The sequence below is a fragment of the Bombus affinis genome, chromosome 3, assembly GCF_024516045.1.
Source record: "Bombus affinis isolate iyBomAffi1 chromosome 3, iyBomAffi1.2, whole genome shotgun sequence".
NCBI lineage: Eukaryota > Metazoa > Arthropoda > Insecta > Hymenoptera > Apidae > Bombus > Bombus affinis.
In genome coordinates, this window is record NC_066346.1 from 6,309,992 (window position 1) to 6,337,128 (window position 27,137).

At 33.4% G+C, this 27,137-nt stretch overlaps 5 protein-coding genes and 1 pseudogene across 5 annotated transcripts in view; 5 read left to right on the top strand and 1 right to left on the bottom strand.

The window, feature by feature from the left end:
• Positions 1-27,137, bottom strand: part of LOC126913986 (uncharacterized) — a 215,228-nt gene that overhangs the window by 171,498 nt on the left and 16,593 nt on the right. Inside the window, exon 2 of the transcript XR_007709533.1 lies at positions 2,664-2,715. The gene's annotated coding sequence lies outside the window, so the exon portion shown is untranslated. The remainder of the gene's footprint in view (positions 1-2,663; positions 2,716-27,137) is intronic.
• Positions 641-7,458, top strand: LOC126914237 (uncharacterized; annotated as a pseudogene).
• LOC126914093 (uncharacterized) lies at positions 10,482-12,259 on the top strand. Its single transcript, XM_050717586.1, has 3 exons — positions 10,482-10,626; positions 11,583-11,739; positions 11,950-12,259. The coding sequence occupies exons 1-3, from the start codon at positions 10,498-10,500 to the stop codon at positions 12,102-12,104; spliced, it is 441 nt and encodes a 146-aa protein (XP_050573543.1). The 5' UTR covers positions 10,482-10,497; the 3' UTR covers positions 12,105-12,259.
• LOC126914094 (uncharacterized) lies at positions 13,418-14,918 on the top strand. Its single transcript, XM_050717587.1, has 4 exons — positions 13,418-13,537; positions 13,622-13,777; positions 14,280-14,430; positions 14,604-14,918. Exons 2-4 carry the CDS (start codon positions 13,649-13,651, stop codon positions 14,756-14,758), a joined length of 435 nt encoding a protein of 144 aa, XP_050573544.1. The 5' UTR covers positions 13,418-13,537; positions 13,622-13,648; the 3' UTR covers positions 14,759-14,918.
• LOC126914238 (uncharacterized) lies at positions 20,831-25,319 on the top strand (the record flags this gene model as incomplete). Its single annotated transcript, XM_050717884.1, has 2 exons — positions 20,831-20,861; positions 24,995-25,319. Coding segments are annotated over 2 exons (324 nt in total), but the record flags the coding sequence as incomplete, so codon positions are not given.
• Positions 25,787-26,844, top strand: LOC126914072 (uncharacterized). The gene has a single exon (XM_050717550.1). It carries the CDS (start codon positions 25,787-25,789, stop codon positions 26,645-26,647), a length of 861 nt encoding a protein of 286 aa, XP_050573507.1. The 3' UTR covers positions 26,648-26,844.

Genomic DNA, 27,137 nt, shown 5'->3' on the forward strand with positions numbered 1-27,137 from the left:
GTATTGATTGTATATACAGTAAATACAAGAAATAGCTTTTTTCCCACATTGCACCATTTTCCTATTAATTTATTAATATATGTTTTATACAATTATATAATTTGATTTATTGACTTTGTTTTTACTAATATCTGTACTATAATCCGATTTAGTTTACTTAAAATAAAAATCAAGTTATTACTCATAAATATTTTGACAAGTGTTTATGAAAATAGATATTGATTAAGCAAACAGCATTTTAATCACATTAAATTTTAATAGATAAACATTATTTATATCTAATAATATTATTGTTCTTCAACTTACCAATTATCCGAAGTGACGAAACAGGAATACGAGAAGAGAAATTATTCTCCATGATAATGAAACTAAATGAAATAAACGAGTTCGTAAAAAGGCTGCGATTAAATGATGCAAAAGGATAATTCATAAAAATATAAAAATAGCTGTAGAAATTCGATTTACCTAACTATGTACTTAGATGCATTTAACTTAAAAAACCTTTTATTCTTCATTCATACGCAAATTGATCGTTTCTTCACGCGAACTACATTCCAAGCATGAAAAAGGGGGAAGAAAATAAGAGCAAAGAGGATAAACAAATTCATGAGGTCACGTTTAATTCACTTTATCTTTAAATATGGTTCTCCAATACGCTGTGACTGTGGCCAATCCAGTAATTGAATTGAACTGACGCATGCAAACAAACTCATTGAATAAAGTGAATCCTTTGTAGTAAGTATGTACTCTGTTAATTAATCTACATTTACTAAAGCCATTTCATACCGTTTGTATACAGCTTTGTAATAATTTGTGCAAAAATATACAATTTTATCGAAGTTATGAAAATGCTTTATGGAAAGGAATGATTCAAATGAGACATCTGAAAAGTATTTATTTATTTTTTATTCAAAGATATTTAATAAAGACAATTCCTAACCAATATACTTATTATCTAAAAAGCAAAACATGTATGTAACTACTATATTCCATTTTCCATCTCAGATAGTGGATCAATAAATTTTATTATGTAAAACTTTGAATAATTTATGGATTATTCAAGAGAAAGTTGTGCGTCGAAAATTAATGATTGTAGCTATTATCGTCGTCTACCGCAAAAATTAAATTAAAAAATTTCAATGTAAATCATATACACACTTATATCAAAGATTTTCATTTAACATATTTATAATTAAAATTCACATATGGCACTAATATTTTACTAGTAATTACTACCTTCCATCTTTTCTTAATTGGCAATTCATAGACGACGACATAAAAGACTATTATGTAACTAGATAATCCATGATTTCGAATCCCTCAAAGTCTTCCAACAATTAATATAATATCCAGAATTATATAGCGCATTCCATTAATACGTGTAAATTTTATGTAAAGTGTTAAGCTAAGGACACATTTTATACAGAACCCGTTGAGAGGAGATAAAAAGAAGATGCTGGCAAATTTAGCTTCCAAGAAAGGAATGATTCACACTATCGTTGGTAACGAAAACCGTGGAAAATGCAAATTCGAAGAAACGCTGGAAATAGGATCGTCTTGTAAATGGCCACACCGTTTCTTATTACGACTACAAAATGAGAATAATTTGTCCTTGGCCGGTTGAAGCACTTTGCAGCCGCTTCTTTTTTTCAGTAACTTTTCAAGCAACTGGACTTCATGTATTTAAATAGCATGGCTCGCTGCATAAATAAGACCTGAATGGTTTCTTTGTGACCTTTTAAACAAACCTTTTAAAACAGAAACATTCGATTTATGTGTATTGTTGCATTCGTTAGGTAAAAATTCTAAAACAAATAAAATCCGAGTAAAGTAATAGTGACATTATCCTACAACGGATTGTCAGTTTTTCCTACGACAGTCTCCTTCGTTAATTAATTACTCCAAAACAAAATGTAAAGCAGCAGCATGAGAGAATTCAAACATTAAATGTACTTCCACACAGTCAAGGCAAATAAAGCTGAACGAAGAATCGAGGAGAAATACGACAAAAACATTTCCATTATAAGTTTTTGTCATTTCATTAAACACTTAAACTTATGGAGGAGAATAGACGTTAAAAGGTCGGATATTTGGATTGGAAATTAATATTTTTCATTTGTAACTTTCTTCTGAAAATTACTTAGACTTGTTTCTGCGAATAAGTTACATTTTCCGCGTTTCATGACAGAATAGTTTTAAAGTTCCACACGCTATCAACCAATCTCATATTTCTAAATCTCCTTTCTTACTTGCTTTCGGGATTAAATATATTTTTTTACACATATGTCATCCATTTTTAACACGCTTATATCTTTGGATCTAATTGTCTTTTTGTTTTCAATTATGTCAAAATCGATTTTATTATGCTCGTGCATTTTTTAAGTATTCTGGACTGTTTACGTAAAAAGGATATAGAAACGTTTGAAATACACCTTTGAATTGAAAAGTAAAATGTTAACGTAGAAAGTTACGACAAAATTAAAGATATTAAGATCACTGAAACCTCTATAATACCATGTGAGATAAAATATCTCTTTACCTTACAAATAGGTGATCCTTAAGATGGCATAAAAATGTAATGAAAGTCGGTTGCCAAACCAGTCCCGAGTCGTAATTTTCACTTTACTTATTATCCATAAAAGTGAAGTTAAAAATATAAATACCTGTGAGAATGATAATTTGCAGCATCACCAGTTGTCGTCACTTAAATCCAATCTGAAATAAAAAGATCTATTACTAGTAACAGTTCGGTCTTAAATTTTCGAAAATTTGAAAACGATTAAATCTTTCACTTTCCGGTAATACACAAAATACATAGAACACGGGCAACGTAACGAGTGGATAAAAATATTCCAAAATTTCCCAGTATTTTCAAACACACCGATTACTAAGAGGAGCAACGAATGAAATCAGAGAGATATTAATGCCCTTAAGGAATTTCCTGTCAAATTCGTTGGCAAACATTGCTACCAGATGGCGATATAAGGGACGAACGATCGAATTAGCGGAAGAAACGGCGAAGTTGAAGACGGCTGGCCTGGAAAGGGTGCGGTAATCGCATTATTAAGAACTTCGTTGTGAAACTCGAGGTGGCTACCGGAAACGGGGACTTCGAATATAGGTTAAGATTTCCACACAAGCAGCCAGCCTAGTTGTTCGAACAGCCCAGAAAGTTGGCAGACAGCAGCTAAATCGTTACACAAAGACAAAACTGCCTGCGGTATATACGCATCCCTAAGGGATCTTGGTCCTCATGCACATGAGAAAAAACTACCCTAACAGTTGGAAACTAGAGATTGCTAACCTTTTCTGCAGAGTTTGCAAAGGTTCGTGATTACCCCCGGGACGAGGGAGATCTTCAAATGATCAAGAAAGCATCTTATTGTATAATAACGAAGAACGATTAATATACCGATAGAATTTACAAGAACTTCACCTTCTGGGTTGTGTAACTAAAAAAAAAAAAAAAAAATTAAAATCTTCATTGAGTACTAAAGTGTCATAATAATATGTAATAAATAAAATATAATAATAAATATATTGTAATGAATATCGCTAATGAAAACATGTATATATAGATATAAAAATAATAATATTATAACGATATTAATATAAATACAAGAGGTGGCGGTGAAAATCAAAGTGACACTGCAAAGGATACTTCAATTCTTTTGGGTAGTATACAAAGTGGAGTTACCTTTTAATTGCGATACATTCAATTGTTAAAAGGCATTATGAAATCAAATTTTCGCGTCATCCACATGACACCAATCCATATCGTTATTCGGTTAGTGATTGCGTTTTATTTCATGCCTTTTATTGTCTGTGATCAGTGTCATCCATCGTAGTCTATAATGCTAATACGCTATTAATAATAAAAAAAGAAAATAGAGAGAGAGAGAGAGAGAATGTGTGCGTGCTGTTGTAAACTTGTGAATGTATGAGAAAAGTGAATACAGAATATGTTTGTGATCAATTGCCTTTTCCTGATGAATTTATGTAATCTGTTTTTCACACTGCGTGTAGTCTGATTGGTCTTTGCCGAACGAAACCTTACAAAATCATATATCACACCCCCGTTATATAATTGTGAATAAATCTACTTCACGTCATTACTTATCCGGGCAATAACACATTGGTTAAGGAATGAAAATGATTAACTTCCGCTTCAGAAAACACAACATTTGTATACTTAGTACTACCGCATAACTAACAAGTATAAGTAATTTTATATTACCAATCTGATTTCTAGATTATTTTAATCATTAGCAATTTTTGTATTTTCTATATTACAATATATATCGTAAATAACCCGTATCCTATTCTACTCTAATATTACATTCATGTTACATTCCCATTGTATAATATTTTACATTCCATTCTATTTTACTTTATGTATAATATAATTCTATCGAGTAATCCATTGATCTACTACGTTATGTGCGATATATTAAATTGTACAAATATCCGCAATCTAATTATAAATCACTAAATACCTTTCAGTAATTTCAACATTTTTTTAATCGAACCATGCAACGCCTGAACATCTGTAATAGTATACAGCACGTAACATTAGTAATATGAGTATAATTTTTAGGGACAGTAAGGAAGAGATAAAAATAAAATAAGAAACATAACAGGAAAATCCATCGCTCAGGGCCTGTATCGTCGTGAGACGAATAACATACGTGGCATTGTACCCGGTAACATTTCCCTTATTTGTATTCCAGGGGGAAGAGCATGATAGGAGCCAATGGAGAAATCACAAAAGAACCGTTCAGATAAGTCACGTTCACCTTGACGGACTTTCGGCTCGGTCTATAAAAGAGAGGTACACCTCCTCGATGGCGCAGTCACAGTCACAGTGAAACCATACAAAATGTTCCGTTCAATTGCCGCTGTTTTCATCGTGGCCCTACCACTACTTCAGGCCGCTTCTGCTATCGATATTTCTCAGGACAAGAACATACACGTGGAACTCACCAGCAACGATGCTGTGCAACAAACAAAATCGGTGAGTGACCCTAAAGCATCTCCCACGTTAGTCATGTTCAAACGAATTGTGTTTAGTCAAGCTTTTGGCATTTTTCGTACCAACTTGTTTGTTCTTAACGCTTGTATCGTATTCGAGATAATAATTTTTCGTGTCTATAAATTTAAATAAGGATTAAACTTTTAATTCATAAAACGCTAAGACACCAAAGTGTATTGAATGATAAGGCAATCAGAATAAACCACTACAAGTTGCTCGAATGGGAACATCTGTACTTTACTGACTTTATGAACTGACTTTCAGTAACGAATATCCAGAACGGCGTTAGAGAACGCGATGTTTGTCGGAATATCAATAATAACGAGAAACGAATGAAATTCATATCGAAGGAAGGAATGCATTTTATTAGTATTAATATGGCGGTTTCAAACTATATTTGAATTCGATAGTCCTGAAGTGACGATTAATGAGAATGCACGTAGAAATTTCAAAAGAATCCCAAGTCAAGTAAACAACCGGTTCACGTTGGTCAGAAAGTTTCAAGTCGATTAAAGTTAAGCAAATCAGATCTTAAATTCAAGCAATTTAAATAATTTGAACAAAGTTTAAGATATTTTTCGCGACGCGATAGAATGTTCTTTGAAAGAAAATAAAATACCTTTCGTACGAATATTTAAATAGAAAGAATAGATCGTGTAATTGATTAAATATATTTTCTCAAAATTCTTGTTGTTTCCTATTTTTTTTTTTTTTTTTTTTTATAATTTGTTAATACAAGATTTTTGAATCTGTTTATATGATATTCTTTCATACTTTTACATATACAATAATGTTAGTACCATTTTACAAAAAAATCCTACGAATCTCTGTACATGTGTGTGTATGCTCTCTCTCTCTTTTCCTGTCTTTCTTGTGTTTATTAATAATTAATTCAAAAATGTACTATAATTTCGTAACAGCTGTATACTAAAATCTATTTAATACGATTTAAGAGAACAAATAAAATTACATATATAAACCTAATAGTTTAAAGTTTGTAAATGTTAAATTATTAAAAATATCAAGTAAAGAAATTTTTTCTCTTTTAACGTACTGTTGTAAGATCTAGAGCTACGGTCGTAATTTGAGAAAAATAACATAATGACAAAATAAATAGGATGTTTTATTACACACTCTTTTGTTTTCCATAGGTAAGTTCCTATCCAGAGGAACGTGGACCTCTATTTATCGGGGACCTCACCGCCGGCCAACGCTACGCAGACGAAACAGTTTTCCGTCGTGTAATTGAATTCAACAATCCAACCAACACGATTCAGAGCTCAACGTTAGACGTATCTGTTACGAGCGGTAACTTACTCCGTTATTTCTTATTTCTTATTTTTCACATTCTTCAAAACTTGGTCAATTAAATCATCGATGAACACATCAAACACCACTCGTTGTTAAAAGAAACTTATCCAGCATAAGTTTATGACTAGACTGTGGATACTTATGCGACTATTATATTCTTTCAACTAAAAAGTGGAACGTAAACAGCGATTTGTTCCACTCGCCGAATATGTAAAACTATTCTACTTTGAATACTTTGGATTTTTTTGCACATTATGTGCATTTCGTAGAGTTTTATACTTTTAAATTTTCCACAAATGCATAAACATTCCCTCTTTGCTTTTTATTCTATATTTCATTTGTAGACCAATGGTTCTGTAATTTCTGTATATTATTTCTGTATTCACACAATTTATATGGTTTCCTTTCTTACAGGAGCAATTCATTATATCAGTGCTCGAAACGTACAAGGCAGTCAAGCAGTTGTCTGTGGCAATCCAAACGCCTTAGGAGGAAGCAAAACTAGCATTAATCTTCGAGTACCACCGAATTCCTTGGCCACGTTAAATATGGTCGTCGCGGCGCATGACAATAATCGCATGATCAAGTCTTAGAACAATGATATCGTGCTAATACTACTATGTTCTTTCAGTCATGGTCGACCGAATTGTATTTCCAATTTGAGGAAAATATGAAAGAATTGTTATTGATGTATGTGTGATTTCTCGTTTCGATCGTATGCCAATGACTTTCTCGATTGAAACTATAGTGAGATTAGGACGTATCAAATTCAAGATACATAACAAATTAAGTTTACATGATATCGGCACCTTGTACACTGAAAATTTTTATAAAATCAATCAGCAATCGTAACACATTACTATTGAGAGATATTTTGAAATCAAATGTTTCATTTCGAGAAGAAGATTATAAATATATTAGCTTTTCGTGTTTTCCATAAATGAAAATAAAACAAGAAATAATTTTCATTATTTCAATGTCACTGTATCACTATGTCGGCATCATTAAATTATAAAAGATTAAGTTTTGATAAGTGTACCTCATTATAATTTTCACCATGTCTGTGAATGTTACTGTACCAACCATAACATTGTAAATCTCTTTTTATTCTCTAACTCGTGTGTTTGTCTTTCTTCCTCTTTCACTGAAATCTGATTCCTCCTGATATCAAATTTTAATTTAACTATAATTACAGTATAAATGATATTACCTCCTTCTATCCTCTCAGGATATTGATTATGGATACTATGAGAATAAAATATAAAACCTGATAAAAGAAATATTTCAACCACTCTAATTAAACGTACAAGATCTTGATGTTGTCTGAACAAAGTTTGAGAAAATTTCAGGAGATCTCATTCAAACCAGCAGTCTTCAAAAAGTCTTAACGCTTTATACCATCACTAACGATACAAACGGACACGCAGAAAACCTGACTAATGCAAGTGCTGATTGTTCCGTAATTCCATAATACCGGTTCACAACTTAAAAATTGTAAAAAGACGCGAAGATGAACAGCTCTTCATTAAGGTGGTACAATATATCAACGAATCAGATGATATTCATGCTTTATAGCTGAAATTCACCAGTAATGGCAGTAACATTTTTTAGTGTATCATTTTTTATTCTACACAGCATTATTCATGCAACATGAAAGCTTGCATCTGAATTTGAAAAATTATTTGTTGTTAAAAATGCGTAAGAAAATACTATCGTCTATCGTTCACTTGACACATCAACTGCTTTACGTAGGCACTCGAATACTTTCATATAAATATTTTTATAGACGCTACTGATTTCGTGAATGCCCGAAACATACAAAGTAGTCAAGTAGTTGTCTGTGGCACTCAAGATACCTTAGGAGCAAGTTCAGACATCCTTTTCGTGCGGATTCCGTCCTCTTAGGACCTCGCATTATATGTAGTTATTGAAACACCCATTGAAAAAGTAAATGAAGAAGAAACTGATTAAATGTGTTAAATTAAATGTGTTATTATTTTTGATCCTCAAATGATAATGACTGCCCTTCGATTTTTTCCTTTGTCTTCTCTGGGAGACAACCCCCACCACGCTCGGATCTCGCAACCGTGTTACTATTCTACCGCATTCGCTAATCTAACCTCATGTAAATAATTAGAAGGTAATAACATGAGAAACTTCCCCTTTTTATAAAGAAGAGCATCGTATCCATAAATCGCAGTAAGATTTATTATTTTAATATAATCAATCATATTCGTCATCCTCATATTTAATGTAAATCAATTCCCCAACCAATTCTCCATACGACAGCTTTCTTTCCACCTTACTGAGCTCCTCCTCTTCGGTCTTCGTCAATGTCGATGCTGGCTTCGTGTCGGTCATTCCAAAACCATTCAAAATCTACCTAATATATCCTGCTTGATATATCTTCTTTCTTTCTTTCGAGAAAACGCAGTGGGAAACACCTTTTAAACTCTTATTGTACAAGTTCTCTGAGACAACGAGAATGCCATCAACATAGACTATGATGAAGAGAATTCTTCCAATTTGTAAGTAAACGCGAAATTAGATTAGCATTAGATGCTTGTCACGGAGAGAGCTTTCCATATTCGCGACAGTTCGTACTCGTGAAATTAATGCGTCCAGGCAATTAATATATTGAATTTTTTCAATTACATTATTTCTACTAAACACTCGACAAAATATCATAATTCGCTAATCGTGTTTTTGATCTATCCGATTCTAAGCAGATTCGACGTACACGCGTCAACTTAATCATATTTACTGTGGCAGCTCGACGTACGTTCCTTAAGTTACATTGCCCCTTTTTGTTTTCTTCTTTTTTTTTACAGTTTATTACACGAATGGTATGTATTGTTATGTCAGTTCAATTATTCTAATCTATCAAAGGAAGTAATGTGTTATTTATACTTTATTTTATAAAAAATAGTAAATAGATAATAGTTTATTATTTATATCGCAATGACATTACGAAAATTATTAACATTTTTATCATGCACCGAATTGCTATCTTGTGTAGAGGATAGTGATAACGATGTTTTGTCTCAGACTTCGGTGGAAGATAATGCAAAAGATATTGATTATGCAGAGAATGAAACTTCTGCATTCGTATTAGGTGAATTTGAAGAGAACGCTAACACAGTATTACAGATTTTTCGTACAAACAGACGAAAATACCGTTTTGTGAAAATCCATGTACAAAAAAAAGAATTTTTGTTCTTCTGTGATTTTGAAATAATAGTATATAGTAATAGTCGAGGAGACTAATAATTACGTGTAAAAGTTAACCATATAATAAACGGTTAACTTGGCTATATAATTACAAACCGTAAAATATAAAGAAAGTCGCAGTTTTCTACGATTTTCAGTAATAGATCTGAAAAATTGTAAAACAACTACAATAAATCTACATTTTTGTTCATTCATCAAAATCGGCGACGCAACTAACTCTTACGGCGTAATTGTTACCCAGTACACTAATCAACTATGTCTATGATATCAATAATGACGCAATTACCCTCTAACGGTCAACAATGTCTGGAAAATTACGCAATTTTTATAGCGGAATGATTGTTTAAGTTTGAGGCTAGGGACGTGTTTAATTAAAAATTTGCAAATTGCCAATTGTGTCATTAGTCTACCGGATTCGCTAATCTAACCATATGTAATTAGAAGTTAATAACATAAAATTTCCCCTGTTTGTGAAGAAGAGCATCGTATCCATAAATCGGTAAACACGATAACTCATACGCCGTAATTGCTACGCAGCGCGCTAGACAACATCTATGATATCAATACTGACGTAATTACCCTTTAACGGTCAACAATGTCTGGAAAATTATGCAATTTTTATAATAGAATGATTACTTACTTTTGAGACTAGGGACGTGTTTAATTAAAGATTTGCAAATTGCCAATCGTGTTATTATTCTACCGCATTCGCTAATCTGACCTCATGTAAATAATTAGAAGGTAATAACATGAGGAACTTCCCCTCTTTATAAAGAAGAGCATCGTATCCGTAAATCGCAGTAAGATAATGAAAAGCATTTAGATAAGCTACGTGTACCTTGATAAACTTCCAATCCGGGGTATAAAAGGGACATAATATTTCCGCAATGCCATAGTTACAGATACACTGAAAACAATACAAAATGTTTCGTTCGATAGCTACTGTCTTCATCCTAGCCCACGCAGCGCAGGCTACTTTTGCACTTATTGATTATCCACGCGAAACCGTTATTCTGAAATTCACTGACGAAGATCTCATACAACCGAGTCCGGTGAGTAAATATGAAATTTTTCCTCTCAATGCGAAAAGATGTAGTTTGAATGAAAATAAGGTTGCCTATAAGTATTTGGACACCAGGTATATTGATATTTTTGTTATATGTATTTTACGAGTTACGATTGAAAAAGGTTTCTCTGCTGTTAATTCTTTACTTCTTGCGATACTTGGCAAATTCTCGGTTAAATTCAACCTGAACTTGCGTCTATTTGCAACAACAAGCTCCAGCATACTATTTGCTTTAGCTACATTCGTAATGAGGTGTATTATTATACGTGTTGGTTTATTAAAGAGATGAATGATAAAATTGTAATAGTCGGTGTATATTAAAATCACTTTAAATACAAGTACAGACATAGTGTATGCCGGTCGTAATGGTCGCTCGCTCAGTGATACTGTTGAACTCTACGCTCGCTATTCGACTGTATAACTCGCTATAATGATCGTCTTAGAGAGCACGTTCGTCTATTTGTATCATCCGGTGGTATTACAAAAAGTTCGAATGTAACTCCCGTTGACAATTACAAATAACGGCGATAACGTTTTGTCCGGAGTTTGTTTACCTTTGAACGTAGCAAACTAAAACAACGTTGGCACTCCAAGGCATAACAATATGAATCCCTCCCGATTCGAATCTTCCGTTGATTCATGTGCCGCTACACGTAAAAATATTAATTTTCATAAACATCCATAGTTTGGTCGTTAACAAGGCAGAATAACGAAGAATTACGATTATGGATTACTTTACAATGTTAAGCATTTTATACGATTCAGCAGTTCTAATATATAATTAAATCAAGAATCGCCAATATCGAAATAAAGAAATACATACATTTCCATTTTAACCTTTCCTAAGAAACAGAAACTGTTTATCGCTTCATTCGAGAGAAATGATATATATGCATGTTTCCTCACACGAAGTTTCACTCTACTTCTTTTGTTTCTGAATAGGATTCATATCCTGACCAACGTAATATTCAAACAAACGTGGGAACTCTTAGCACGGGTCAACATATTTCAGGTGAAAGAATTTATAATTCAATATTCCAATACTCGAATCAACATGAGCAGCTTGTATTGGTCGTACTTCTGAAGCTGCAAGTGTACGGTAAGATTTCTTATATTCTTTCATATTCTTTACGTTCTAACGTTTGCAAGACAAAAGTTTGGTTTTGTAGCGAAATCGCTGATATACGTAATTATTTCTTGTTACGAGAAGTTTATAGAGCGTAACTAAATTCATGTTCATTTGATACGCTTTGAGTAAGATTTGAGTGACTGTTCGAGTATCTTTATGCAAATGTTTCTTTTTCTACAGGAAACATTAATTTTGTAAGTGCCGAGAACATAAGTGGCAGCGAAGCGGTTGTCTGTGAGACTGCAAATACCTTAGGATCGTCTGAAGGCAGCATTCACGTTCGAATTGCACCAAGATCCACCGCAAGATTACGTGTGCTCATTGGGGCGCACTAAACTATACTAACTCCATTAAACAATTTTATTTTTTCTTAACGTTCGTAAACAATAACTTCTGCATTATTTTATTTCATATACAAATGGGTATAGGTATTCTAAGTAGAAATTGTATGGTGCTATAGAATGTCGAAAAAATAAACATATTACTTAAATTTCTTATTATTACTCACCTGAACTTCTTTTTATATCTTTTTAATCAGGATAGAAGAATATTTCCATGTTTTAAACATATTGGTGTTTGGTAAGATTTTTATGGTTGGTGGCAAATTTTGTGACGGCAAAGCTTGCTGTCGATCTCCAATTCTGTCGGCATATCTTTCCCCTTCTTTCCAAGTCACCCTACTCAAATTCAAGTACAGATACGGAGGAATACGCATATATCTTCTACACACGTAAAATACAGGTACTATACATATACACACATAAAATAGATACCTCTGAGCGGAATGAAATACACAGACCGTTTCAAGAAAATATATTACGTTTATCGAGATAGAATGTTGTTTGTCTTTTAGTGCAAATCTTAATCCAGGTATAATATCGTTTGCGCATTAGAGATTTTTCTTTTCCTTCCAGTTTCGTCAGCAATCAGAACCGAGTACTTTCATTTCAAATACTTCTCAATTATAAAAACAATTCTACTTTCTGGCGGTTTTAAATTGTAGGAAAATAGTCGATGACTATCTAGTACATTTAAAGAAGTATATACTTAAAAATTGTTACACGTAATAGTAAGGAAAATTTGGATAAAAAAAAAGAAAGATATTACATTGCATTTTTTTACATTTGCAAGAAAAGAACAAACGGACAAATTCTTGAAAACTACAGATCTATTTATCATTAAAAAGCAATAGTTTTTGATATTATCTTCATCGATAACGCCGAACGATCTTCATCGAACATCCAATGTAAAGGTAGGTCTCTAAGAACCTTTCCTCTTTAACACTTATTCCACTTTCATAAAAGATATTTTAAAGGCTTATCATCATATATATTATTTTTGAAATCACCCTTTTTCAGAATTAAAAAGTTTAGTTTATGGCGTTAATTGAATCGCTAATAACCCGTTATTGTTAGTACAATTATAGATCAATTAAAAAGAAAGTATTTTTGATTCAACTGATATTATTAAAATATACTTCTCAGGCTAGGGACGCACGTAATTAAAAATTTGCAAATTTTCATTCGTGTCGCTGTTTGTACCGGATCGACGAATCTAGTCCCGCGACTAATAACATATAGCGATACTTTTTCTTGATAACAGTCTCCTTATTTATGAAAAAGTGACTTATATCAATAAATCGGATGTAGACAACCACAAGCACTTGGATAAGTCATATATACCTTGATAAGCTTTTAGTCTAGGGTGTGAAACACTTTCCTTATTTATAAAAAAGAGAACTGTACCAATAAATCGGATTTAGATAATCGTAAGTACTTGGATAAGTTAAATGTACCTTGAGAAGCTTTTAGTATAAGTTATAAAAGAGCCGTGAATTTCCGCAATGGCACAGTCACAGATCCAGTGCAACCGATACAAAATGTTCCATTCAATTGCTGGTGTCTTCATCGTATCCCTGGCAATACAAGCCAATTTCGCATTTATTGATTATCCACGTGAAACCGTTACACTGAAACTGTCTGACAAAGATTTGGCACAAACAATACCGGTGAGTAACCATAAGGTCTATACTATCAAAGTGAAAAGATGTATTTTGAATGAAAAATTGAAAAGAGCAACGTACAATTCGACCAAAGAGTTGATATGATTGAAGACCGTTTCTCTACTGTTCATTCTTTACCTCTTGCCATAATTGGCAGATGCTCCGTTAAATTCAAATTGAAATGTACTTGCACCAAAAGATTCCAACAAACTATTTGCCTTTGTTGCATTCGTAAAAATATTAACTTGTACAAACATTCACAACCTAGTCGTTAACAACGCAAAAATAATAGAGAACTAGGATTATGGATTACTTTACAAGTTAGAGCATTTTATATAATTTTTTCTAATATATAATTAACTTAAGAAACATCAATACCGAAATAAAGGAACACATATCGCTTTGAACTTCACGTAAGAAACTGGATCTTTGTGTTCAGGTTCATCGATTCATTGAAGAAAAATAATAACCACTCTTCCTCATAAAAGACTTTTATGTTTCTGTATAGGGTTCGTATCTTGAGCCACGTATTGCTACAAGCCTCAAAAACCTTAAGGTAGGTGAACATGCTGCAGGTGAAAAAATTTTCAGTACAGTGTACACATACGAGAACGTCTACAATTTCATTTTGGTTCTAACTTTGCACCTGGATATGAGCGGTAAGATTTCTTCCATTATTTCTTCTTCATTAAAATTTGAGGCTTGCGAAACAAAAGTTTGGTTTTAAAACGAAATTTAAAACTTGAGCAGAGTAAGAAAATTCATATTCTTTGTATAAATCAAAAGCTTTGAGTAAATATTCGAGTGTCTTCACATAAATGTCTTTTTGTAGGGATTATTCATTATATAAATGCCAGAAACGTACCCGGTAGCGATGCGGTTATCTGTGCCAATGGAGATAGCTTAGGATCGAAGGTAGGCAGTGTGCAGATTCGAATTGCACCGCAGGCCACGGCCAGAGTACATTTCACCATTGGGACACACTAAATGAAAATAGTTCTATTCTTTTATAAACAGTTTTCTGTAACGTTCTTATACAACAACTTCCTCGATATTGTTATTACGCATGGGAATAATTCTAAATATTCTAAATACAAATTACGTATGTAACGTTGAAAGAATAAACGTACTACATGCATCAATTAAATTTGTTATTATTTTTTACCTGAACCTTTTCCCACATCTTTTTAATTAAGATTAATATTTCCGTGAACGTGTTAAAACACATTGGTATTTGGTAAGATCTTTGTAATTGGTTCTAATTTAATCATTATTGCATAGTAAAATTTAATAGATATATTATGCTTGTTTGCAAGCATACAACTGTCTTACTGCAAAAGATATAATAAATTTAAACAAAGCAAATATTTTATCTACAACAAGCAGTATTTGACTAACTTCAGAGAAAAGGTATTATAAAGCTGTTTATGGTTTTCTATTATGGTTTTAATATTAACTTAATAATAATGCAACATACAATGAAATCTTTTAATCTTCAAGTCAATATCTTTTAATAAACACCAGCATGTTAAAAGATAATATACTAACATGATCTAATAACTCTACCACAACATATTACATGAAAACTATCTTTCCATTTGATTTTGAAATTAAATATGTGTCTTTGTACCCTTTTTAACTGCTTAAAACTATTAGTAAATAATAGTTAAATTGACACATAAATTAAATTAATATCACTTCTTTCTTAAAGGAGATTGTACGCATTGTACGTAAACATGTACATATTTTCAAAAGGCTTATATCATCGAACCTATCAAATTAATCCTTTTCTCAACTATTTCATATGAAACCATTTTCGTGTGATCTTTATTTTGTTTATTATTAATGGAATTTCAAAAATTTTTATAAATGTTCAAATATTTTCATTAACCGATATTTGTTATACGTAAGGTATCTTAATCGTGACATTAAAATATCAGCTTCATCGTGATTTATTATTTTTGTGCTTATTATCCTTGCTTATTTACTGTTCTGTTATTAGTTTCGAATTGTATATAGGGTCATACGATCAACGCTTATTTTTCAGTGCTCGTATTATTCTTGCAATTAACTGGCCATACGGGTAGATATAGCGCGCAATTAGGGTTACGTAACAAGATGCCGAATAATTCAGCAAACAAATCACGTTTGCGTACGCAACACATGCATGCATACAGGTCGATTGTATGCGTAACAGGTGAGCCACCTGACAATGTAAATTTCGCGAATACTATTTTTATCGTGTCGCGTCAGTACAAATTTTTATGCCCCTTTAGACAATGCTGATTCATGAATACAATGTAAATCAAAAGCATTTTATGAATAACAAACTCACGAGCAGCGTTACGGTGACGAGTCTTGACAAATGGAAAGGGGGAGGAGAGGGGATGTGAAAGTTCAAGGAAACTTCTCATATCCGAATTAATAGAAAGATAAAAATAGCCAGGTGATGGAATTTTCAGATAATAGAACAATCACCCGTTTCATTTCATTTCGTTTATTCGAATAAAGATAAATAAAATATCGGTTTCTCTCCAGATTTAACGGTCTCATATCTTTTCGACTGTTACGTTGCACAAATTTTTCTATTAAGTTACATTTTTTTGTGCATTAAACTATTGGGATTTAGCTTTTCAAATGCTCCAGCATAGAAAAGTATCTACTTATTTAAATTCACGTTGCTTTAGTTTGCTGATTCAGCTTGTGGAAAATTGATGTATTTGTTACTTATAAACAAAGCGTTTATCTATTACGAAATTAAACACAACGTGCAATATGTTCGGCCAGTATCGTTTTTTAATAAGATCTACTATCGTGTTCTTTGGTATGTCTTCTTTGCAGATTTAAGATTCAAATATAAATACATCGTTTACGTTAGTTTATATATTTGGAAAAATCATATATTTAAAGGTTAAATAGTTCGAGATTTAGAATTAGACCAAACTACCATAGTTATTTATCTATAACGAGATCAACGATCGATTGACGATTAACGATAAATGAATGAAGAGACCAATATTACTACTAAATCTTCGTTTTCACTGCAAATAAAAAATAATTTAAAATTCAAATAAAATATTTATTCAAGAGAAAGGTTAATTCACTTGATCGCCTGAAATATCTTTTCCTTGGTTAAGTAGGCTTAAGTAGGTCAAATTTCATGGCAATTAAATAAGAACAACCAAAATGGTGGTTACATCGATAGCTTCCTCATAGAAAAGATGTGCGAGGATCGTAGAAAATCTTCGCAAACAATTTTTCTCTTCAAACATAGCGGGCAAATACATACAGACGTAATAGCAACGTCTACAAGCAACTTCTACAGAGCGAAAAATAACGAGCACGCGCAGAACAGCATCGAGAATCCTTAAGTGGCGTAGCTAGAGTTCAACACAGAATTCTGTGGAGTCTTATAACGAAAATAAACTCACCTGGTAAATTATCCTCTTTTGGAGGTGTTATCTCAGCTTACTGTTTTGCTTATAAATCTGGATTTCAATATTCACGTGATTTTCACATAATAGTTTCTCGATTCGTGCTTTTGTTTCTAATCTATGTAATCTATATAAATGAAGCACTGGTGTGGTTATGTAAATAAAATAATGCTGGATTATACTATTAGCGGGACACGTGAATCGACGTTTTTCACTTGATGAACGTTGACATATTTTCCAGAAATACGGGAGCGGCGGTGAAATTTATTTCACGGTATACCGTCAACAATATGTTAACGCGTTAAGTGCCGTGTTGATTTTGATAAATAACCCACGGAAGTCTTAATGAGGCTTTACGAATTCCGTATGCAAACAATATACGTATTAATAGCTTTCTAAGCTCCGTTGCGATTGATTACAACGAAGATTGTTTGAAATTTATGAAGATTTATAATACTGTAATTCTAGGAAGTATCTTCATTATTAAGAGATGTTTATATATACTCTGTTATCTGTTTTCATTTGTAAGTCAGTGTATCCATGAATGAAGGTTTACTACTTGCTTATTGTTAAAACTAAATAGAACTACAAAATAATTAAACAATTTCTGAGAAAATATCGTAAACTTTGCGTAAAATTACTTATAGATTTTCCTGCCTGTTTACACTCGTCCTTCAATTTCCTCGCGTAAAATTGTTGGTTCGAATTACTTCCGGACTTACCCAGAAACGCGTCGATGCACATTACCTATTCATCTTTTCCACTTTCCACTAACAATAAGAATTCAGAGTTAAAATAGTCGCGGCACGGATATGGCACGGTATTGTGCTTCCGAGGTTCCTTGTTCTGTCTGTGTTCACGTGGTAATCACGGCTAGCGATGTTTATGCGAGTCTGATGGCCAACAGTGTATGATAATGACGTATTGTCTAAGAAGAAGTTGGTAATGTCATTCGAAAGGAAACGATGTAAACCCTCTAGCAATGCGTGCTCTAAGAACAATATATTCGCTAGAAGAGAAGAGAAAGAGACTGGTCTGTCGATAGACAGTAATAATCTGTACACATCAGAGGGATAATGATCTCTATCCATTAAATTCGTGTAAAATCAAACTTATTTTTCGCTGCCTCTGCTATCTGTACTGCACGGTCGGTGAACGTCATGCAATCATTTCTCGTTACCTCATGAAATCTTTCTAAAGCTATGTATTCCTTGGCAGATATAAGATAAATAGAACGAAAGGGTATGGTATAGTGTAAGAGTTCCGGAGAGACTCTTGACCGTTCGTACGTGGTACATTAGTTACGAGCGACCTGGAAATTTCTCAACAAAACGACCAATAAACTCCATCCCTTGACCGTAAAGGAAGCTTTTCATCCGCTAACTGAGACTTTTCCTCTCTGTTGAAAAAATATTGTCTCGGATAGACCAGAGACAAACCACAGAGCTAGACCACAGTTTAAAACGTATAACTGTAACGTGTATATAAATATATGTTTTCCTGAAACTCGTATCAAGGGAAAATTGAAAAATAGGATTCTTTTTCACTAGGCGAAATATCTTTCTAATTTGTAAACTATACATATCAGATTCATAAAATAAATTAGCGTACCCACCGCATATTTTATAATACGGACACGTAAATGTAATTTGAGCAACGAAGAGAAAAATTGTACAAAATAGAAAAATTAAACAGACCCATGTAGAGATGCATTCTAGCTTTTCCAGCGTCATCGTTGAAACGAAGATCGAGGTAACTATATTAGAATTCAATTTCTCCATCAAGAAAGAGCAATCCCTTGAGGTAGCTTAATGAAGAGGCTGCCCCTTCAGAGTCTCTCTTTTTCTCGTCTAACGATTACGTAACACTTACTTTTTAAATTTCATTCGTCAAGAATATAAAAAAAAGAAAGAAAAGAAAAAGAATAAAAAATGATATGGATTAATCGTATTAAAAGAAAACATTTTATCTATCCTTGCACATATATTTCTGCATATACGTCGGTATACATAGTCTACGTTTGTCACTAATAATTCCGAAGTCGATGAACCTAAAGTGGAAAAAAAGAACAAATATTCACGTATCTGGCTTCTGGTGATTCGACATACTTACGTAGACTAGCGGATTAGCGGATAGTTATTGAATATCGAAGTACTATGGTACGGTTTCGAGCGGTGTCCTCAAAAACTTCTGTACGTGCTTTAAAACGAACGAAACGTCGCATCAAACAAGCAAATAATAAAATTCTGCAATAATATACCAGGAATAAAAAGATCCATACGATGAAAAGCGTGTGTCTTGTTGGCACTGATATTATAAATTCCAAGTGACGACTACAGAGAAAGATGATAAGGATCAGTCGAATTTTACATTTTTTACAGAGCGACAGTTTTAAACTGCAATACATATTTAATCAATCTTATATTACCATTATTTTTCTACTTGATTTGGGATTCAACAAGCATTTTTCACTCTCTTTAGTGAGTGCCTGTCATAACATTAAGATACCGAAAGATATTCAAATATCGTAGATATGAAAATACTGCTTGTCTTGGTTTTATACTTTTACTGGATCTAACAGGATCTTTCCATTTCCAGCTGTTTTGTGTTAAAATGTTTATTAGTCATAAAGTGACATTAAAATAAAAGGATCGACAAAAATGTACTTATCATGCTTTTACCTCGTGATTTTTAAATATCCAGGTTATTTATTTCAATAGAACTTGTATATTTATATTATACTGATGATCAAATACACTTTGAAGAGTAATAATTAATGACGTAATGTTTCGTGAAAATTTACATTGTATTTTCGTCAAGCGATAGAATACCATGTCATTATTTTTTGATACTCTTTTACGGGAAGTATTGTATAAAGGGCGTGATTGATGAAGCGTTCCTTGTTTTAACTGACACATTCTAAATGGAAAATAACGTCGTATTTGAAAACCCGTATCGATCATCGTGTACCAAATTGATCGTCACCACCAGCTAGATCGAACAAACATCTACGTACTGTCATTGAAAATCTAATCTAATTTCCTGATAATCGTTATATTTTACACCTCCGAAGCTAAATCTCCTTTTTTAATCTTATTTCATACCTTTGATATAATCGTAGGCATTCCATACAATTATTGCTACAATTCAACATAATTGTCCGTGCTTCCTTTGTTTTCTTTTATCTTATCATATTCATAATGTTACAAGTTATTATTAGACAAATTCAGTGGATATTACGAACGTTGTACCTCCGGTACAGAATACCAAACCTACGCATATGTCTTAAGAAAAGATCACAGAAGCGTCGACTGTACAGTATATTACGTATGTTCCATGTGACAATTAATTTTCGTTCTTTCAAATTATCTCAATTTCAAACATTTCTCGAACCATTTTATACACGATACGAGCGAGCTTCGAAGAACCCTTGACGTGAGCAGGGAGTCTTGTAATGAGCTTACCAACTGAAGAAGCCTTATGAACACGATCCAGAACGATATAGAAGAGAAAAACTGGCAATCAGTTGGCGACGGTCTTTCCATGTGCTACGACACGAAAATCCAGAGAGCAGAAAAGTTGCGTGAAAATTCAACGTCGAATCGTGTGATTCACTGACCTTTGCTCGGTGATCGACAGGAAGCTGATTTATCGCGGTGAGTTCTCGCGCGATCAAAACCTCTCGCGTTCAGGTAATTTAGTTTTGGTGGACTTCATAAAGCATGTCCAACTTTTACATTGAATCGGAAAAGAGCGGGAATGAAAAAAAAAAAAAAAAAATACACGCGGTGAAGGATGATCGTCCAACTGTAAAATATCGTGTTCGCGATGCCAACTCACCAGCTATGTATCTCCAATGTTTCCATTCTTGTCATATGATAAATTTCGTGATTTATGGTTAATGATTGAGGTAGGATACCGTTAATAGAGTGATGTAATGATGAGGTGAATAAATATAATACGAATCTATGGAGTGAAAGATGAGCGAAGGGAATAAATAATAATCATAATTTGAATCATAGTTTGAGAGACTGAACGTTGTACGCAAAATTTCTTCTATTATACTGCTACAGAATGGAGTTCGCTACAATTTCTTTATTGAATTTTTCTTCGTAGTTTATTTGAAATTATCTACTGAATTTTTCTATTCTCACCAGTAAAAGGTAAACACCTACATAAAAAAAAAAGATAGCAATATATATCACAGACGAGTATAAGTATATTTTTAGTCGATTGCACGTGGAAAAGAGACAGATAACATGGATAAAAGTTTTATTAGATTAAGTCACTTTTTAAATATGCAATCTTAAAATATGCCATTCGAGAGATTGTTCATTTATGCAACGCATCAACGCTAACTTTCGGAGGGCAACTTTAAATCACGTTTAAACGGAGCAAGGAAGGGACGAACCAGTTTTAAACCCATGGAGGAAAAATTTATCGGCCTGCACTTGCCATCCTACTTATACGAAAACAAGCTTATATTTATTCATGAGACAATTACAATATGCTGATCTAGGTGCGATGCAATTTCGGGGATTGAACTCGCATTGGCCTACGATATTTCGTTTACGAGTTTCGTAAAACCTTAAATATCATTTGAACAGGCAGAAAGGAATCAAAGGATATAAAAATAACATGAAATTTTACAGATAAGATAGAACGACAACATTGGTCAGTCGTTTAAGTAATCACGATTTTTCAACTTTTAGCGAAACAATTTATTTCTATTTTAGCATCTAGATCAATGTGCAGAAGCAGTAAAGCACATTTTTCAAAGTACGGCAAAAATAAAACCTCTTATTCTATTTTATAATAAATCTTCCATTTCCAAAGAAATATGTCAATATGTTTAAAACCAGTTGTTGGCATTTTATGGAAAATTACTGTGTCTTAGTTAGATCGCCTTCGAAGCAAAAATGCGATATTAAAATAACGATATTCTTGTAAATTATGTAACATTAAATCCTAGCAAAGCGATCGATACAAAAATGTAAAGGTCTATAAAGGATAAAAGAAGACAAGAAACGAACGATAGACGTAGTATTGTACCGATGAAGTCTTATAATTGTCTCCTAGTTAACAACTATCTATTTTTGCCGGCGGCAGTCCAACTTTTGCCATACATTATGTAAGTTTCAACAGAAATAATGAAAGAGCAAACTTCGGTAATTAGAAGCTCAATAGAGAAGTCCAAGTTTTAGAGAAGAAACAAGGCCGTGATAAAGGTTGGGAATTCTGTTTTAGACAATACTATACCGACATTTCACACCAACGTCATAATACAATTTTGAACACTTGTTCCTGTGTGCCTATGCTAATTTTGAAATCATATTACTCTTGATATTTTCTATACAATTTTCACACTATTTACTGATTACTTTTGTAAACATTTTATGGGAATAGGTTCGGAGATGATTTATAGTATATTCTAGTCATTTACATCTATACTGCCACAGATAAGTATCTAAACACACCAACATTCTCTCTGTGAAAATTTTGTTTTTTCTTCCTTGAAACAATATCAGAAGTTTTTTAGAAGTTTCTTAAAAGCTTCTCAGCTGTATTATCAAGTCTCAATTAATTGTAAACAACAATTTGATAAAGCAATCCAACTTCTTTGAAATGATTCATCTCATCCTTAACAAAGAAAAACCACAGTACAAAATAATATTTACTCACTTCTGTAACTACTTATAGAGTTAGTGTATTATAACAATAATGTCCAATGTTCTAAGAAACATGATTCGCTACACGAATTAACGAGTGTAATACGAAATGTGCTCTATTTAAACATCTCTATGTAAGGAAACTTCTCCAAACTTACAAAATACTTTCTACTTTATAAAAATAAAAAAAAAATACCAAACAGCCTAAATTTGAATCTAATCCAAAAAGCGAAGAATGAATCATGTATAAAAAAAAGAATATTGTCAGACCATTATATTTGTTATAGCATTTCAACATCAATTAATTAAAGCTAAATACAATTAAATTTAGTATCGTTTAATAATATCCCCGTATATGACTACAAAAATTTAAAATTATGAAAATGAAGCGTAGGACTGGATTAAAAAAACCTTTCATTGGAAAATAAGGACGTGTGCCAGTACTTTTTGTAGCCACCGTAGATTGCTTTCTCGAGTGGCGAAGAACACGCGTGGCGCAGAAATGGATGCTTTCGTTGTTCGGCTGCTTGTCCTAAAACCTGCACGCGTTTAACAGCTATACATACATATGTATTTTCCACACGGCATTACATACACGCGAGTAAATTACGTGCATACATCGGATGACGATCGTCACGCGCTCGCTCGAGCATTCGTCTCTTCCGTACGTGCCGGAATGTCTGAAATATCCTGCTTCTATCGGTGCTGTATGCGAAAGTTAATGCACGTGGATCGTCTAACATTTTGAAGACAACAGTACGGATGGGCGTACTCAAATCCAGTTCATTTAGTCCGCATCGATTACTACGAAACTATTATGCCGTCGAATGCATGGACGCGATACTGCAATTTTACAACGATTAGAGGAACTCCATTATGGTAGAATCGAAAAGATGGTGGGAATATAATTATTCCGATGTTCAATGCTTTAACGTAATATTTGAAACGTATTTGGTACATCTTTAGGAACAGATGATTACAATCGTTGTGATTCTTGAATTCTGATATTAAATTATATATTAAATTTAAAGAATAGTACGAAATTAATCGTCGATTGATTTTCATTGATTTCGTCATTTTGTGGGAATTAGAAAGATTAGATGATAGACTAGATATCGTCTATCGTATCGGTAGAGTAGAGGATTAGAGAGAATATTATAGAAGATTATAGGTAAGTATCATGAGCAATTGTGATTCGTATTATTATGGTTAACACGTTTGCTGCCATAGTAAATTGCCAACACAAATCGTGTTTTGTTTCTTGTACGATATAATTTGATTATAAACAATGACTATCTGAGAGAGATTTGTTCCGTTTTCAAGCAAACATATGAGTTGTATATTCATTTATTTCGTAGTTGATTAAATTTAAATTAATCGTAATGCTCACATATATGACGCTGTTGGCGTACATGGTAATTCATTTTTCACATGATGGTTCATATTCCATAAATATCACGTCAGTACATCAATTGAGAATTTCTTAATCGAATACCCTGTTTCATTAATATTTATTTTCAAATCACGAACTGACGAAATCAATTCTTTAAAGCGATATGTCAAATTAAATTTTAATTACACGCGAATGAAATTAAATAATTTAATAAATTGAATTTTTCTGTTCATATCTTTTAATATTTTCAATAAATTTTCTTCTTAATTTTAATGATGCGACAAAACGTCAGTAATAATTGAATTGACTACTGCTTTTTTATTGCATCAATGTTTCATTCCAATTTGGAACAAAAACGATAGAAAGGAAAATTATGAAGACACTAAAAATTGTAAACTTACTGTCCTAGTTGTTGATACAATAAGACCAAGTGAGCACATGAATGAGCACAACAGTGAACTAAAAACATTACAATTCCATTTTTACTGTGAACCCCTCGGCTTCTAAAGCAATGTATTTTAGGCGCGCTTACTATAGATACGCAGGAACTGTACTCCAGAAAAGTGATGTCCAAAATTAGTGTTCCATGTGATATTTCTCGTGAAGCTTGAATCAACAAGAATAATTTATAGTGCGATAAAAATAGAATGCTATTTCAAAAACGGGAGCATGTATCTATCTAATTTTTGTCTGCAATTGTTAAAAATGGGAATTTCATAAGTTTCAGATGCAATCCACGCAGAAGCGATGAAAAAACGCGGCAATTATGACAACAAAGGTGGAAAAGGACGACAGAACGAAATGAACGGCCCGGAAGACAAGAAAAATGAGAAAAACGAAGTTGAAAAGGACGTGGATAATCAAGGATTCAGCGAATGGTTAAGATCTAACAGTGGTCTCGAAATGATGCGACTGTTCGTAATCGCCAATTCGATTTTAGTTTTTTTCACGATGGGATTTCCAAAAATGCAGGAAGCTATGAGTATCCTGAAGGAATATTATTTCGGGGAAACGGAATAAGCGGAAACTTTTGAGCGAAACTATTCACAAAATTTGAGAAAAAATCTTGGACGAAGTTTGATATGGTAGAGAGAAATTAACGACACTACAATCGATATATCTAACGCATTTTCTTGGAGTAATTTAGCGTTTATAATTACACGCTGCAAATTATCCTTTGCTTTCTGAACACGAACTCTAGACGTACGCTCGCATTAACGTAACACGTAACATGATTCAACATCAAAGAGCTACAGAAATATTTATTTTACCTTGTTTGTACCACAGTATCAAGTATCTATGTATCGATTCTCTAGGTCATAAGGTACTACTCTTACTCAAACTTCCTAAAAGTATCCCGTCGCTTACGTTACAGTAGACCATAATCATGGACATTTTATCACAGACCCTTCATAAATTTTAATAAGCAAAATATCAATCGTTAAATTACGCGCATTCTTATTATTCGTTTGATTTACCTCCAGCAATATTTAGCAATAAATAACACTCGGGTGTGATCATGCTGGGATTGATCTTTCGCGGCGTGTTTCTCATTGGTATACTCACCTGGTACAGCACCAGCGTGTGGAAAATGATCGACAGTTACTTCAGAGATCAGTTCCGCAGCTACTTGGAGGAAGAGTATCGAAAGAATCCGCGAATGAGGTCCGACATACAAGCTGACTCGGTCGATAAGACCAATTCCGCGGTTACCACGCCACACCCCGATCCGACGGTGGAGCCATCGCGGGAGATTCTCGAAGCTGTCGAAACGATTGCGCGTGCGGTCGAAGCTGCAGAAAATGATTCCGTGGAAACGAATGGGGAGCCACAGGTGACAGGTGGCACCAGTGAAAACGAGGCCGCCGCAGGGGGATCTACCGATAAAAATGCATTCCTGGGAACTGTCGCGGAATCGGAGCTGAAAAGAAGGAAGTCGACCGAGAATGAACAGGATTCTCGACAACCTATTAATCACGACGACCGTGACCTCGAACGTCACGAGAACGACGATCGTCATCGATCAGTCTCCCAAGTGTCTAAGAGCACGGTTAAGAGAATCAGATACGACAGGAAACCGGCCATGTCTAGGGACATTTTACGCGAGAAGCAATTACCCAAAAGACGAAACGTGAAGACGATCACGTTCAGTGAGAAGGATTTTAAGTCGGTCATCAGCAATCATGTTTCCAATGATGATTTTTGGGAGTTCGAGGAGGACGCAGATGAAAAAGAACCACTAGAAGGTATTTTGGTTTCCGAGCTACCGTTCAAACCTAGAGCGGATATAGGGGATTTGGACAGGGTCACTGCTGATGAATACTGTCCCTTGAGCTTGGAAGACGAAGCGTCTTGCGATGAAACGTTCAAATGGCCTTGAAGTCCTATAATGTTGAAGCGTAGATAAATTTGAGAGGCATGTAGTAGAGTTATAAATTCTGTTCATGCGAATCAATAGTGGAAAAAACTTGGTTGTTAAAGTTCTGGCTTTCGAATATCAACTGTGATCTTTCGGAAAAAATATACCAAGTTTCGCTAGTATTGCAATTAGGTTCAATGACACGCTCGTACCGAATACCAGCGTTAAAAAAAAAAAAAGAAAAAATGCAGAGAGAAGATAATTCATTAAAAAGATTTCAAGGAGATTTCAATTCTGATAATTATATCATATAGTATGGTTAACGAAGTTAGCTGTAATGCTCGTAAAGTTAGAGATATTTCTTTCAAAAGAACACAGCTTGCGCTTGAAAATTTCAATTTTGCTAATTGAACGACATCAAGCTATGTATACTTCAAATCTTCGATATCAAATAAGCGTCAGTTTTGAGTTGATGCATTCAAAGATATACTAATGTTTACAACATATCTAC